Raw genomic sequence first — 16,530 nt, forward strand, 5'->3', positions numbered from 1 at the left:
TAAAAAGTACTGCAGGAAATAAACAGTTGTTAAGAAGAGTCTTGGAGAGCCATGAAGTTCCATGATATAACTGGATATACACGGTGAAGTGTGGTATAACAGAACAAACACAGAGTCAAGCAAACAAAAACATAAGCTTTGGAGTCTGAAAGATCTGTATTTAAAACCTTCCCTGGTCCCGAGTAACTTGTGTGGTCTTGGGCAAATTATTTAATCTCACATCAGTTTTCTCATTTGCAAATGCAGATAAGAGCACTTTCCTTGTTGTGCTGTGACAGATATATGGTAATAAGTCCCCAATAAGATAGGAGTTCTTATAGACAAATTTAGCCAACTTTACAATATGCCCATGGCTGCTTTCTTACTTTTTTTCTAATTTAAATAAGTATCATATGACATCTGAAAAGACTTAAATACTGGTTAACAGTGAAATACATTATAATTCTTTCCATATTACAAATTGGGTTCCTATGCCATGTCAATCCTGTCACATGCTCATCTGATTTCCAAAATACATGGGTCTATCAACAAGCAACACAGAATGCCAGCAGTCCCAGCTCTGATTCATCAGGAAGCACAACCTCAAACTGCCTGGCTTCTAGGTCTTATTAGAGGTCCTAGAGATATTTAGAGGCTCAACTATATGACGTGCCACCCATTCACCCTCCTAAGCACTTTCACCTCTATCTTCGCATTAATTTGGGACACCAGAAGACTACACCATACAGTCTTCTCATGCCTTGAGAAGTGTGAATTCTGAATTTACCTTTATAGTTTGTTTTCAGCTTTTATCAAAGGTGGATCTGAGAAATGCCAACCATGACATCCAATGCTGCATTTGCACTAAAATTACTGTGGAGGACAGTGTCCTATATACAGCTCATTTCTCCTCTACAAAGTGGCACACTTTATACTTGTCTTTTAGACTTCAATTCTGATTAAAATTTTGTTTTCAACACTTTGGTACATTACCTCCTGCCTGAAAATGAGAATCACTTAATTTCTCCTGTTAACCTGAATACTCAAAGCCAAATTTGCATTTCAATTACAGTATTCATGTTGATCATTAGGATGATATTTATGCATTTTTGTTTTCCTTGATCCTGATTTCCAAATTTTGCTTACATGTTATTTCATTATACGATTGTTGGTTCATTGTTGTTTTTGTAAGTGGCTACAAGTGCTTTGTGGAAAGAGTCATAATATGTATATGTTTAAATACTATACATTAAGATATAGAAATGTACATATGCATCTGAATTTATGTTAGCAATCCTACCATTTACTTCCTGGTCATCTTGTGGCTCCTCCATGCAGTAAACCTGGAATGAGTCAACGACATCTTCCTTGTTCATGCTCCAGTAAACTGCAATCGTTGTGTTAGTGGCAGAATTTGGTTCCTGAGGTTCTAATCTAGGAGGCTGTGGAACTGGAATATAAGCAAGATTTATTATCACTAATGCTGCTTTTATTGATTGATTTCTTTTTCTTTTTGCAAAAGTCACTTGTACTTACTGATAAAAATGGAAACAATACAGAAGTACGTGGAGTAAAGCTGGGAGGGCTACTTTGTTCCCAACAGCCCCCAGCCCTAAGGATATTCCTTGGAGGCAACCACTGTTACAGTTGAGTGTGTCTCCCTCCAAAATGTCTTGTCTGCGTGTGTACATATATACATATAATATACAGAGAAATAAACAAAAAATGGATCTCCCAATGGGATCACTTGATAATATTCTTCTGTAATCCTATATTTAGAGCAATAAACTTATACAAGTTAGAGGATTCATCAAATGATTTGGTTTTCCTTCAAAACAAAACTTTGAGAATACATTGCTAGATAACCAATGTTGTATCCTTCTACATCAGTATAGAAACTATATTCAAATAGAGACAAATGAAACCCTTTTTAGCTATAGTTGCTATATCATCAAGGCTGAAAAAGACTTGCATGAATAAAATATCAAAATATACTTTCTGAAACTACTATCCCATTTTTCCATCTCCAACATGACTATACCTACAACTTTTTAAAATAAAATGTAAAAATTACATGGGGGAAAAGTACCCTATTAACTGATTCACATATAAGGTTTAGATATCTAATATAAATCCACTGCTCTGAATTTTAAAGACAACAATATTCTCAAGTGTTTTACTAGAGATTTCAAAGGTTTATAATTATGCATATTGAACATTAACAGCATATACGACACCATAAATCAAGCTCCTATACAATTCTCCTCCAAAATTTTTGAGATATAAAACCAATGAACATAGTTTACAAATTAGAGGAAAAGGTTATTCCCATAGTTGAAAAGATGTCCTGTTTTTAAATTTATTTGTGTTGTTATTTTCCTGTCAACAATTTCCTGAGAGATGAGCTTGCTAAATAATACAGGCCAAATTTTATGAGATTACTTTATTAAAAGTCAACACTGAAGGGAAAGAAAACAAAGGTTAGTTCAACAGGAAAGTGGAAATTAGAAGAAATAAATGGGTCTAAATTTAGTAAATGGAACAAAAAGAGACACATTGAAAAGATTCAATAAAGAGATAAAGACCTGAGGAAATAAACAGTTATGAAAAATGAGAAGCAGGATAAGAGAGTGGGCAAGTTCATGGGTTTCGGAGCAGAGAGGCTGGCCTAAGGTTAAATGCCAGATCCCCCACTTAGGAGCTGTGTTATCTCAGCTTCAGTTCCTCCATCTTTAAAATAGGAAAATGAAAATAATACCATTTCCTCCCAGGGGTGTTTTAAAAAGCAAGAGAATGTATATTAAGTGCTTAGCAATGTATCTGACACATAACTGGTGTTAACATTCAGAAAGCAACATGGCCTTTTGCAGGAGCACAGAAAATGGAGGGGAGAAGGCAGGAAGCCCCTGAAGATGGGAGTTGAAGTAGAGACCCATCATCTGGTAAATCACAGAGGGACCAAAGAGGTAAGACATGCTGGGAGCCTGCATGATAAGGCAGGAAGCTTGCCTGTCAGAGCACCTCCGCAAGGACTGATAGTGGTTCAGAGGCTCTTATACTATCTTTGACTTTTCTGTCTTCCCAGCAGGAAATCAGTGTCACATTGTAAAGGAGTCCATCCAGATAAATGTAGTTCAGTAAATTTTCATGTTGCCCAGGTTTATGGAAGAGCCAAGCAGATTGACTATTATCAATCGTCTTTGAAGCAGTGCTGGAGAACTTCTTGAGGCATGAACAACGAAAAAGCTGCTTTTTTCTCTATGAATTATAAATTGAGCTATAGCTGTTTTTTGTTTGTTTGTTTGTTTTGCGGTACGCGGGCCTCTCGCTGTTGTGGCCTCTCCCGTTGCGGAGCACAGGCTCCGGACGCGCAGGCTCAGCGGCCATGGCTCACGGGCCCAGCCGCTCCACGGCACTTGGGATCCTCCCGGACCGGGGCACGAACCCATGTCCCCTGCATCGGCAGGCGGACTCTCAACCACTGCGCCACCAGGGAAGCCCTATAGCTGCTTTTTAAAACTGGCAACATCTTTTCAAAAATCTCTCAGGTAACTTAACGAACTTAAAATTGATAATTGACCCCAAAATCAACAAATTTTAAGGAATAAGCAGTTGTAGGGAATTAAGCAAAGAATGTAGGCTAGAAATAATTTTGTACTTAATCTACTCCTTTAAAAACATTAAAATTAAAACATCTTTTTTCAAAACAAGAACCACTTTTATTCTTCAAAGTATTCTAAAATTCAGAAGGGAGTATGAATATTCCCATAGATGTAATCTAATAACAGTTGGCTGGATTTACAATTCCTGTGTGGCAAAAGGACATCAGAAGCTCAGATTTTATACGTTAGCAATGCTATTTACGCTTCTGTAGTAATAAACTTGAGTAGGAGTAATGCCAGAAAATGCAAAATGATTTTAAGGCTTCTTTGCCAGAGGCTAAGGAGCTAGGCAGAGCATCACCCCATGGATTCCCTCTGCCTGACAGCGTGCCCGTAAAGAGCTGTCATGCTTGGCGAGCTAAGCATTAGATCAACCTGCACTTCAGTACCTGTGGTGGATACAGATTCCCACTCAACCTAGCTTTCAAAAAAGTCCCCAGGAGAACAGCATTATTTGCAGTAGCCAAAATGTGAAAGGAACCCAAAAGTACATCGATGAGTGAATCACTAATGGATAAGCAAAATGCAGTATAGACGTCCAATGGAATTTATTCAGCTTTAATAAGGAAGGGCATTCTGACACATGGTACAACATGGATGAACTTTGAGGACATTATGCTAAGTGAAATAAGCCAGTCACAAAAAGGCAAATACTGCATAATTCTACTTATATGAGGTACCTAGAGTACTTTAAATTCATAGAGACAGGAGGTAGAATGGTGGCTGCCAGAGGCTGGGGGCAGGAGGAATGAGGAGTTGTTATTTAATAAATACAGTTTCAGGGCTTCCCTGGTGGCGCAGTGGTTGAGGGTCCGCCTGCCGATGCAGGGGACGCGGGTTTGTGCCCCGGTCCGGGAAGATCCCACATGCCGCGGAGTGGCTGGGCCCGTGAGCCATGGCCACTGAGCCTGCGCGTCCAGAGCCTGTGCTCCGCAGCAGGAGAGGCCACAACAGTAAGTAGCCCGCGTACCGCAAAAAAAAAAAAAAAAAAAAAAAGATACAGTTTCAGTCTTGCAAGATGAAAAGAATTTGGTAGATGGATTAGTGGTGATGGTTGTACGGTGGTGGCTTCAACATGGTTAAAATGGTAAGTTTTATTTTATGCATATTTTACCACAATTAAAAAAAAAAGTTCTTAGGAGCAGAGTCCAGGAAGCCTTGGATGTCACTAATCTATAGTTACCCCTCCTTTCACAGCACTGCACTCAGCCTCTTTGGTGTAGAGCAGTGGTTCAAGTGCAAAGACTCTGAAGCCAAACTCCACCCGCCACACACCCCCCAAATAGCTGTGTATCTAGGGCAATATGAGAGGCATTTCTCTGTTCCCTTTATTTCCTCACCTGTCAAATGGGAATAACAACAAAACCTACCTCCTAGAGTTGCTGTGAGATTAGATGACGGTCTAATTAGATAACAGTCTCCACACTGCCAGGCATCATGTAAGCACGGAAGAAATGTTAGGGGCTGCTCTGTTTCTCATCACAAAGTTCACATCCTTTCCTTATTGTATCTGCTTATTACAGTGATCAGATTAGCTTTTCAGGCACCCGGTGAGGACTTCATAGCTGAGAGATGTTGTTGGTCACAAAATGAGCAAAAGCTATCTAGCAGCAAGTCAACACCCTGGGCCCCAATTCTGGGAAGCAGATGTACAACGAGTGCCATTTATATCTCAGAGACCTGTCTCCCCATAACAGTTTGGAACTACTGGGACTGCCACATGCACTGTTTCTGAATGAATCATTAACACTTTGTGACAAATTTAACTCTGTGACCTCTAAAATATACAAAATGCCCTCTTATTGCCCATCAGATATTCAAAAGAATATCCTTCTAAATGAAAAACAGCATATAACAAATCCCTTAAAAGCAAAAGAGCTACTCTGTTGACCAGAATTTCTTGGTTTGCAATCGCTGCTCTATTCAAATGCTTCTTAAAGACATTACAAGAAAATACCCTTTTGTTCTGAGATATTTCTAGAGAAAACCCGTTAGGATAAATGACTGAATTTTTCATTTTATATAGGGTTGATGGGTTTTGCAGGGGCGGGGTGCTTTTTTGTTTTTCAGTTTTTTTTAAAGACACAGTAACCTTTTACTAGTTACTAAATTAAAACTCTTGCCACACAAATGAAAGTTAATTGTCAATTTGAAAACAGAAGTTGTCTTTAAGGTTTGCTTTGGAAGACTATAGCATCTTTTAAGGAGGGCATCTAAGTACATTTTACAGTAAGTGGAACTTGGTTACTTCACTAAAACACAGCAGCTTTGAAAAATCTAAAGAAATGTCATTGTCTTGTTTGTTAAAATAGCACATTAAAAAATATTCTGAAGAGCCGGCAGGATGCTTTTCACAGCTAAGTAGGAGGCTCCTGGCTACAGAGCATGATGCTGAGCTGTTAGTTCTCTAAGTTAATCTGTTTAGTTTGAAAAAAGGAAAAAGAACTCAATTGAAGAGGGGAAAACCACTCAGAAAGAAAAATCTGTTCAACACATATGAAAATATTTGATTTATTTTTCCTTCTATACCTGGCTGCTGGCATGAAGCAAATAATCTCTAGAAGAGAGAGAGAAATCCTCTTTTAAAAGGAAAACAAAAGAGAGAGAGAGAGAAGACCCTTCGATTCCATTGCTACTTCCTTCCACCTCCTCAATATCCCAGCACAGTCATAAAGCTTCAAATGGAAATGCAGTTTATAACTGAAATGGTTTGCTAGTCTCACGCTTTATTTCAGAATCTAGCTTTAAATTTTTACAACTAAGATTTTTCTTTTTCCAGTTATATTTCCTTACATTCAAAAACTTTACAAAACAAATAAGAAAAAACTGTCAAATTTCATCAAGGTAAATAATATATTGAAGTTCCTACCAGCCACTTGTTTTAACATCTGGTCACTTCTTGCCGAACTGTCGTCATAATGTTCAAAAAGTGAAAACGCAGCAGGCATTTTCTCTAAAGAAGCAGTGCTCTCCATTGCAGAAAGCAACCTATCAGGGGAAAATATTTCTATATAAGTCAAGAAATTATTAGCATACAAAATGAAAGCTAAGAACAGTTATTCAAAATGAAGTTGTTGTCGTTGGTGGTGGTGATGGTGGTGGTTTCTGTGAGGCGTTGTATCCAAAAAGAATTTAAACTGTTTCAAAATCTGGAAATATATGTATAAAATCTATTCACAGGATTCTTCAGTGCAACTGGTAATATTAGAAACTCCATTCCTATATCCTTAAATCTGAATAGATTCCATTGAATTATACAGTCTTAATTTTGCCTCTATAAAGTTAGTCCTAAAAATGATTACATTTTAATGGTTGTTTATACTCCCTAAAGACAAAAATGTTTGGAGCCCATCTGGAAATTCACATAGTGTGTGATATCTTTGCTGTTTTCAACCATCACTATTATACATCTCACCATTTAGTCTTTCAAGAAAATATGTTCACCTACTATGTGCCAGGCACTGTTCTGGTTTCTGGGATACAGCAATGAAGGAGGAGAGTCTATCTATTCTTAAAAGACTAAATAAGCCACAGTATATAAATTAATAGCTTTCTTTATACTCAAGACCGTCTTAGGAGGGATGCCAACAAATACTCAGCATTGGTATCCAGGTGAAATCTGGGCTTTAAATTAAAAAAAAAAAAAAAAAAAGGTAGAGGGCTTCCCTGGTGGCGCAGTGGTTGAGAGTCCACCTGCCGATGCAGGGGACACGGGTTCGTGCCCCAGTCCGGGAAGATCGCTCATGCCGTGGAGCGGCTGGGCCCGTGAGCCATGGCCGCTGAGCCCGCGCGTCCGGAGCCTGTGCTCCGTAACGGGAGAGGCCACAGCAGTGAGAGGCCCGCGTACCTCAAAAAAAAAAAAAAAAAAAAAGGTAGATTCTGAACAGGGTAAAGGGGAAGGTAGAATTGCAAAACATTTATCTTTAGCATGAGGGGCCTAAACTTTGGTTAGGCGCTCTCCTCTGTGCACCTCACTCACAGAGGACTGGAATTACCTTCCAGAAATTAAGTCAACCACTAGAAACTCCATCAGCTTCATAATCATGGACGTTGGGGTTTGGGCAGCACAGACCCACCTCTAAGCCTTTCACCTGCTGTTGGAACTTTCTTCTCCTAAATATTTGTGTGTCTCCTTCCTCACTTAATTTAGATCTCTGTTCAAATGTCAGCTCTTCAGAGAGGGCAGCCCTCTCCCTTCTTCTATTCCTTACTCTGTCGTGTTTTTTCCTCAAACTCATTACAACCTATTTGTTTTTGTCTGTCTACTTCACCTGACTATAATCTACATGCAAAAAAAGGACTTTGGGGCCTCCCTGGTGGCGCAGTGGTTGGGAGTCCGCCTGCCGATGCAGGGGGTGCGGGTTCGTGCCCCGGTCTGGGAGGATCCCATATGCCGCGGAGCGGCTGGGCCCATGGGCCATGGCCGCTGGGCCTGCGCGTCCGGAGCCTGTGCTCCGCAACGGGAGAGGCCACAACAGTGAGAGGCCCGCGTACGGAAAAAAAAAAAAAGGACTTTGCTGGGTTCACTACTGTACTGTAATGTGTTACTTGGCACATAGTAGGCTTTTAATAAATATATTTTGAATGAATAAGAGGACAAGGTTTCATTTGGATGAGAATATCAGGATCTCAGGTCTGGAAAATTTATCAATATGAGGGGAAAAGATGATAAAATATAACTGAAATATTTAGAGTGCCCACTATGCTTACTTGTGTTAGGAATAATAAAATTCACTATCATCTGATTTGGGGGAGATGTTCCAGTAGGGGCTTCGAAGAGGAGGTGACATTTGGCTGAGTCTTAAAGAATAAGTAGGAGTTTCCTAGGCAGAAAAGATAGTATGGGTGTTGCAGAGAGAAGAACAGCATGAATAAAGGCATGGAGTTGTGAAAGAGTATGACACACTCAAGGCCCAGAGGGGACCACGGGCTACCTTGAGAACTGGGAAAGGGAGACAGTTAGAGATGAAATAGAAAGGTGATTTGTAGCTTGACTGGGAAGTCTTTCATATCCACCAAGAGTTTCCATTTTGTTTTTTAAGGCAGGGAGAGCGATAGAAGTGTTTACACAAGGGAAGTTTAGAAGAGTACCCTGGCATGAGTCTGAGGGAGGATCAGAGCAAGTAGACTAGAGAGGTAGTGAGGCCAGTTGGGAGGACCCCACGACGCTCTTGATGAGGGAAGACAACATGAGCCTTAATTAAGGCTTTGGAGACGTAGAGGGTGGAAATGATAGGCTCAAAATGAACAAACAGGGGTGACTAGTGCACATACTAAGCCCTCTCAGCACATGTCACTGACGAAATGGAGGACTTTTTTGTAGCACAGAAGCTATAGCTCTAGATAGAACACATAAAATGTTTGAATTTTCCCTTATGCACTGATCTGTTCAATTTTAACATCAGTGTGTGTAAGGGCAAGCAGACATCGTTTTATGAGCAGGTCCTACAATGGTTGTGACTCTCTTTCATTATTAGAACATAAAAAAGCAAAACTGAGGGAAAAAATTATCCTCTTAACAGAACAGCATTTTCTAAGCAAATGTGTTTTTTTAAATATGCAAATTTTGAGTCTAAATATCCTTGACAGCATTCTTTAATTTAAGCATTTTCAGTGTCGAGAAAAATCATTTAATATATGAGCACTGCCTTTAGATATATAATATGATGGCAGGGGAAAAAAAGCAGCAAGGGGAAAAAACTAGGAGAAAAAGCTAGATAATTAGCATTTCTCATAGAAAGGAACACCAATGACATTGAGACTTTGAGGCAGAAGTTGTCTTGAGAACATGAAAGGCTTCATTTTCGTGAAAAAAATCAAGCTTCATCATGTGTGTGCACATTTAACAGGATTTTCTTTAATTGCTTATATTGCTTCACCAAATCCTGAATTTTGTTGTCTTTTTTCTTTACAGAAAAATAATGGTTATCCCAAGTGTACGCTCCTTTAGGCAACATGCAGCTTCCGCAAAGATTAATTCATTGTCAGTTGGACAATGAGATCAAAATTAATTAAAATGACACACAGATGAACAAGTTCAAGCACAAAACCAAAAAAAAAATGGTATTTAGAATTAAATGCATGTCAATTCGTATTAGCAAGTTAATATTCTAATGTTTAGAAAGGTAAAAACGTGAAACTATAGATTTTTAAATGTAAACACATTTGCAAATTTTCATTCACCAAGTTTTCTTGCCGATCAGTATCTTCCACGAGTGAATGAAATATAATAAATAAGCAAATATGCCCCTCCATTGTCCAGTGCATACGGAATGGCACTCTAAATCCATATACTTTGGGGGTAAAAATAAATATCAATAATACTTAGAAGAAATGTGTAATTTTTAAAAAATAAAGAAAACTGGGAGCAAGGCCTGGGTATCAGTTTCCAGACCTGCCTGGTGTGCCTCTGACTCCTGCGTGAGAACTGGTACATGTGCAGGTGCCTGGTCCCACCTGGATTCTCCTGTAATGGATCTGGGGTGGAGCTCCAGAAGCTTTGGTTTAACAAACTGCACAGGTAACTGAGAAGCCAGTCTGGGGCACCACCAGGCCAGAGGACAGGTTGTCATAAACCAGAGGTTCTCAACCCTGCCTGTGCACTGAAATCACCTAGCAAGCTTTAAAAATACCCTGGCCACACCCAACATCAGTTAAGCCAGAATCTCATGAGGTAAGATAGAGGCATCAGCATTTTTTAAAGCTCCCTGAGTAATTCTATTTATAACAGACCCACTATAATAAAACCCTTATTGATTAATGCCAATATTAATATACAAACTATTTTCTTAAAGCATCTTGACAATATTCTGTTGAACATATTTTTTTAAAGGTAAATAAGATTCATCTGTACAGTTTTCATTATCTAAAAAATCAGGTTTCTAATCCAAACCCATTTTTCTATATTTTAATATATCACAAATACAAATTTCTGATTTTACTTTATGCTATTTCACAATTTGGCATTGAATGAAATGAACTGAAGATAATATTTACAATTTTAGAAATTTATATTAAAGGGGTAAAAATGATTAAAAAAAAAAATTAGGCTCTAACAGGAGGAAAGACTTCAGGCCTGGCTATGAGGCAGAAGGGAAAACGTGTCAGATCAGTATGAGCATTTCACTATCAGATGCTCCAGAAGATACACATAGATCTGCTATGTGTTTTTATAGACAACATTTTCTAATTTCTTGTTGAGTGTTTTGCCTTTTAAATGAATGAAGAACTTCTCTTAGATGGAGTGTTTAAAAACAACAACAAAAACAAAACAAAATCAAAAGAGGAAGATTCATTTAGGTGAGCTGAGCAGAAAAAGAAGATAAATTCATGCCTGTCTTCTGAAGAGAAAATGAGAGAACATTCCATTAAAATTACATAAGTCATCAAAGTGCTCAAGGCAGATATGAATGATTCTTTCAAATACTCATATTTAACCAGAAAGTCTAAGTATCTATAAAATGTTCTGTATGCAGTGACAGGAAAGATAGCCTAGTCTAGATTAGGCTGGAAATACAGAATACATCTCAACGAAGCAGTTAAAAATCTACATTATGATAATTGTTATTTAACTACAGCACATGCAATTTCCTTTCAAAAGCCGTCATTTAGCTTTCAAAAGCACTGTATCTATAATAAAAGTGCAAATCCAGGAGCTCACTAAATGTATGCATTTTTTAACTGGCAGCTCATTTTCTATAAAGCGTCAAAATATTAAAATAAAGCATACAGTCATGCTAGTCTCAGTCGCCACTACGTTGTGCCACATTTTCTATACCTTTCATTGATTTCCTCAAACGACTTATGGGGGAATGAGAGAGGTTGAGAGAGGGGAAAGGAGGGAGGGAGGGAAGGAAGAAGGGAGGGGGGAGGGGAGAGAGAGAGAGAAACTAATTAACAACAAAAAGGAAAACCAACCTCGAGCATTAAGATCACGTGTGTTCTAAAAATCATTACTCCTCAGCTACCTTGGAGGCTGTTTCCTTTGGGGGGCTTCATTCCAGGCAGCAAAGGAATTAGTGCTCAGAAGGGGTGGCGGACAGGGCCTGGGATGGAGGGGGCTTTAGTTTTACTCTCTACCATCAGCAAGGCCAGCAACAGTTGCTTCTGCTCTGCTTCCTCTATTCATTAATAAATGGCTTAGCTTCCAGAATAGAATTCTCTGAAGCAAGGGAAATGACTTAAATTTGTTCAATGTGGAGATAAAGCAAAATGTAATCCGTAGTTATCTCTGGGTGATACCTTCTCTGTGCTTTTCTGTACTTTCCAAATTTTCTGAAATGGATATAGATTACTTTTATAAGCAGGAATAACATGCTTCCTTTTTTACAGCTTGTTCTTCTAGAGAGAAGAAAATATTTTCATCAAACCAAGGTAAGGTTCTTGGGAAACACAAAGCACTTTATTAGTGCTAGACTTCCAACGAGGTGCTTAATTTTAAAATGCTAAAGCTTTGCCTTAATTAAGCATAAAGCAACTGAATGATTTTCATCCTCCTTTGAGGATGCCACATCCACCTCACCCAAATTTGCACTGGATGGAGGCGTCCCCAAAGGCAAATCAAAAGCCTAACATTGCCCCATTTTGCTTTGTTCTATCTCCAGTCTTTAGTAGAAGGCTGGGAGGATTGAGGAGCTTTGAAAGGGAGGTTCCCACTCATCATCAAATGGTGCTTTTCTCGTTTGACAATTAGGTTTAGGATTGCCTTCAGGGAAAACATCTCCATCACTCCTGGTTAATCCTGGCTCCGTGGAGAACCAGTATTCTACTGAAGGTTCTAGGGAATTAGGAGAGCAAAGAGCTGTCTCTGTAATTTGAGGAGCACCCAAGGGACTCTCTGTCCACAAGGTACTTGTTTGAATTAAGGAATCTGATCACCAGGAAGACCCTTGTAAAAAGATCAACATGTTACCTGAGAGAGGTATCATATCATGTCATCCTTTCACATGCTGAAAGTGTACCAAAATGTTACTCTCCACTTGGTGAGGTTCAGAGGCAATGGTCCCTATGAGAGGTCATTTCAGATTAGGGAGTGGGAGTGGAGGGGGGAGAGGCACTGGAAGATCAGGCCAGCACCCAAAGGGAGCATGGCATGAATAAAGTTTTTACGCTGCTTTCCCTCCCTCTTAGAAGGTGACCAATCCATTGTGACAGGACAGACAGATGATGCTGCGGCCTGGCTTCCATGTGTCCTTCAACTGGATCTGGGTGTTATGGCTTTAAGGATTGGCTGGGCCTTTTCAATAGCCATGAGGCATGCCCTAATAATTTTAAAATGGGAATTATATAAACCCCACATAGAGATATAAATCATCTTAGGGAATAGTAAAAGATGAGTTTTTTTAAAGTAGACTTGGGTCAGAGTGGGTTCATGGTGTCTGGACCTGTTTGAATTGGTGCTTACAGTCAAGAAAACGGTCTCATCAAGCTCCTCGACTTCTCTCACGATGGCCTCCAGGGTGTCCTTGGCAGTGTCCATGCTCTGCAGAAAGTGGACCATCTGGTCATGTAGGAACTCCATCTTCTTTTTCTTCACTTCCTCAAAGCTCTGGGCTTTCGCATCATACTGCGCTAAAACCTTTTTCATCATTTCCTCATTCTGTTCTTCTAGGCTTTTCTCATTTTTACTACAGTTTTCCTTTAAAAACAAACAAAAAAACCCTTCTGAATGAAACAAGAAGTGCATGCGTGTGTGTGTGTGTGTGTGTGTGTGTGTGTGTGTGTGTGTGTGTATGTTTTAAGAGAAATACTAGCCTTTTAAATAATTAACCTCTGGCATCCTGGTAAAAGAATCACAGATTACATGCAGAGTCTAAATTTCCAGCCCACCAACCCCCTTTGCCATAGTTAGCTTTGCAACAGAATTCACTGTAAGAGAACTATCAAGAAGGATTTAGTTAATGAAACACACATAAAAATGTTTGTAGGGAAGTATTGTCTACCTGCATTCCCACATGAAAAAATTTGAAAGTGGCATCACGGTGAATGAAGATCAGGTAGCAGAGAAGGTTTAGTGCCATTTTCACCACTCCACTAAAATCATAGCGTGAGGGAGGGAACAGCCAGGGTATTGGACAGGGTGCTACATTCATAAATGCTCTCCAGGGAAGGGGTAGCTTCCGCCAGAGCAGGAGAAACTTTATTGCCCATCTGGACAAACTCAGATGCTTAGAGGGCTAGTGATAAGGTGATCATATTACTTACTGTCTAAAAGGAACACTTTGGTGGCAGTGAGGGGTAGGGGGCAATAACACTAAAAATAATCAACAGGTGTTAACTGATCTACAACAGGAATTAAGCAGACCTCTCACAAGCAAACTGGGATGAGGAGTCACCCGAGTGATGGGGAAACTGTGCACCAGCCTTCCACAGGGGCCCTCTACCAATCCTGACTGACAAGTAAGGATGCCTGGGCCGTGACTGTATATGGATGGAGCACTGCCACCCCCTTCCTTCACTGCAGAGGGAGCAGGCTCAGCATGAACTCATCGAAGACAGTGGTACCATGAGAGGCACTCATCTGTCCTGGGCAGGAAATACTGGGCAGTGCTTTAGAGCACCTCTGCAGAGCTAACCCAGTGAAAAGCAGGATGGTAGGGCAAGTCAGAACTCAGACCTGAATTCAAATCTTAGCTCTCAACTTACTATAAACTTACTATGACCTTGGTTGATATATTTAACTCTAAGTCTCAGTTTCTTATCTATAAAATGGGGGCAGTAATAATAATAGCTCCTATTTCATCTGGTTACTGTAAGGATGAAATTGGATAAAGCATGTAAAGCAGTTGCCCTATCATAGTAAGTGCCTAATAAATGTGCATGTGTTTTTAAGGGCAAGTCATTTATCCTTAGAAAGTAGTCTCACTGATGAAACAGAGGAAAGACTTAAGGACTTTACTTTTAATGGAACAAAACCAAGAAGGGCAAACCACACATGCACACACAAACCCCAATTCAGGTCCTTTTAGCTTAGAATCATTTATTTGTGATGCCATGAGCAGACCAAGTTAAAGTAAAAAGGATAAGGTAACTTACCTCAATGGTATTAAAAAAGGATTCTATCTCACTAACGAAGGCTTCAATCCTCAAGGATTTTTCTTGTAAATCTTCTAGAAAGTCTGCTAATTGAACCTGAAGAAAAGAATTAAGATATCCTTAGTATATGACATTTGAGAAAAGAACTTCAAGCAGTGAATTCCAATTTTCTTATAAATTCAGTATGTTTGGTAGAGAGCCACTATATCATGTTCACTAACAAATCAATCTTTAACTTTTCTTTGCTGCTTCATCTAAGTTGACTATAGGTAATGTATGATAAACAATTAGGAGGTTTGTGAGTGACAGCAATAGACAGTGTATTTTCTTATGCAAGAGGAAGGACTTCTTGGTAAGCTGGTGAGTTCAAAGCATACTTGTTTTAGTAAACTATGAATTGAATTCTTTCTCCTTAATTAGGCCTTGATTTTTATATATTGTCATTCCTCTAAGATGGCAGACTTTTTTCTGAACTGGTCCAACATATCTGAGTAGCCTTCTCACATTTGCACCAATGGTTTCAGGTGTTCCTGCCCCACCTGATCCTGAGAAGGTGAACAGAGTGTCACCAGGCCGAATGTCTAGTATACCCAATGATGAAAACTATCTACTAAAGAGACCTTAAGGTTCTAGTGACCCTCAAAGGGTTAAAATACTCTCAAGGAGTGACAGCCAACTAGAAAATGTATGGGTGATGGGGGAAGATGGTACCTATTAGTTATAAACCTAGCTGCAATCTATCCTGTGAAACTTAACAAGTAACAACACAGAATAAAAGAGCTTCCATCTGCCTGATTCACTATCCACAGAATGATGGAGAAATTACATTGAGAGAAGTCCCTTCAGGATCTGGTCTCTGCTTCCCTCTCTAGCCCCTGCCTCTTCTCCACAAGCCCCCAGGCTCCAATCACACAAGCCCCACCTTTCCTTGGACTCTTTCCCACCTATGTGCCTTTTTATATGGCATTCCCTTTCTCTAGAATGTCCTCCCTGCCCTTGTTTACTAGAAGAACTCTATCTTACTTAAGGATCACCCAAGCTTCACCCTTTTGGGACACCTTTCCCATCCTTCCCAGTCTCCCTTCACCATTTCATTCACTCCCAGAGGGTTCCTGTCTCAGAACACTGTGCTCCCACAATGCTGTATGATCTGGGGGAGCTACGAGTCTATCTTCCTTTATTTTTGTTTTGTTTTCATTTTCTGTGATTAGCACAGTTCTTGACATGGAATGGAAGGTCAATAAATATTGAGAAAGAAGGAAGGGAAAGAGTGAAGGAAGAAAACAAATGACAGATAAAAGATAAGGCACCACAAAGGGGATGGAGTGGCGGGGAGAAGCCAGGACCTGGATAATCCACAAATGCAGCCGTCAGTTCCTGAATAATCACAAATGGCCTAATCACAAGATGCTAGAGAATTCTCAAGTGACAATTTTTAAAATTTATTTTTAATTTTTAAAATGTGCCAACCAACTCAATCTTCACAGTTGATTTAATGAACGAAGCAAGTCTCTGGCTTAGTCAATTTGTTTTCCACTTTCTCTTCATACTATATGGAGAAGATCCAGAAAAAAAAATTTTAAATGGTTTTAAAGCAGGAGACATCATATCTCCCTGCTTTTGAAATTTGTTTTAAATTAACAGTACTTAGAATTATTTTTTTATTGCTAAAACTCATGGAGATAAACAAAACATAATTAAGAAAGCTAAAAAAAATCTAGTCTTCTTTCTACTGACAGTACCCAGTAGTTGTTAGTTAACAAAACCAAGTGTCATCAAAGAGTGGGGCATATTTCACTGATGTTGATGCATCACAATGCCTGAGATTCCAAAAAGAAATTGACCCATGCCCTAC

The 16,530-nt window shown here is 39.4% G+C and overlaps 1 protein-coding gene across 5 annotated transcripts in view; it reads right to left on the reverse strand.

Annotated features, from left to right (window-relative positions):
* CMYA5 (cardiomyopathy associated 5) overlaps positions 1–16,530 on the reverse strand; it is a 327,862-nt gene that overhangs the window by 254,561 nt on the left and 56,771 nt on the right. Inside the window, exons 3-7 of one of the 5 annotated variants that reach the window (XM_082621623.1) lie at positions 14,676–14,771; positions 13,045–13,278; positions 11,419–11,441; positions 6,511–6,629; positions 1,280–1,429 (exon numbers count right to left, since the gene is read on the reverse strand). The exons of 1 other annotated variant lie outside the window; for it this stretch is intronic. In XM_082621623.1, coding sequence (XP_082477749.1) covers positions 1,280–1,429; positions 6,511–6,629; positions 11,419–11,441; positions 13,045–13,278; positions 14,676–14,771 — 622 coding nt within the window. Of the gene's footprint in view, positions 1–1,279; positions 1,430–5,011; positions 5,152–5,487; positions 6,059–6,510; positions 6,630–11,418; positions 11,442–13,044; positions 13,279–14,675; positions 14,772–16,530 lie in introns of those variants that run through there. 3 more of the 5 variants (XR_014294110.1, XR_014294109.1, XR_014294111.1) reach the window with 3 other exon arrangements.

Source organism: Mesoplodon mirus, assembly GCF_964341445.2.
Source record: "Mesoplodon mirus genome assembly, chromosome: 5".
Lineage (NCBI taxonomy): Eukaryota > Metazoa > Chordata > Mammalia > Artiodactyla > Ziphiidae > Mesoplodon > Mesoplodon mirus.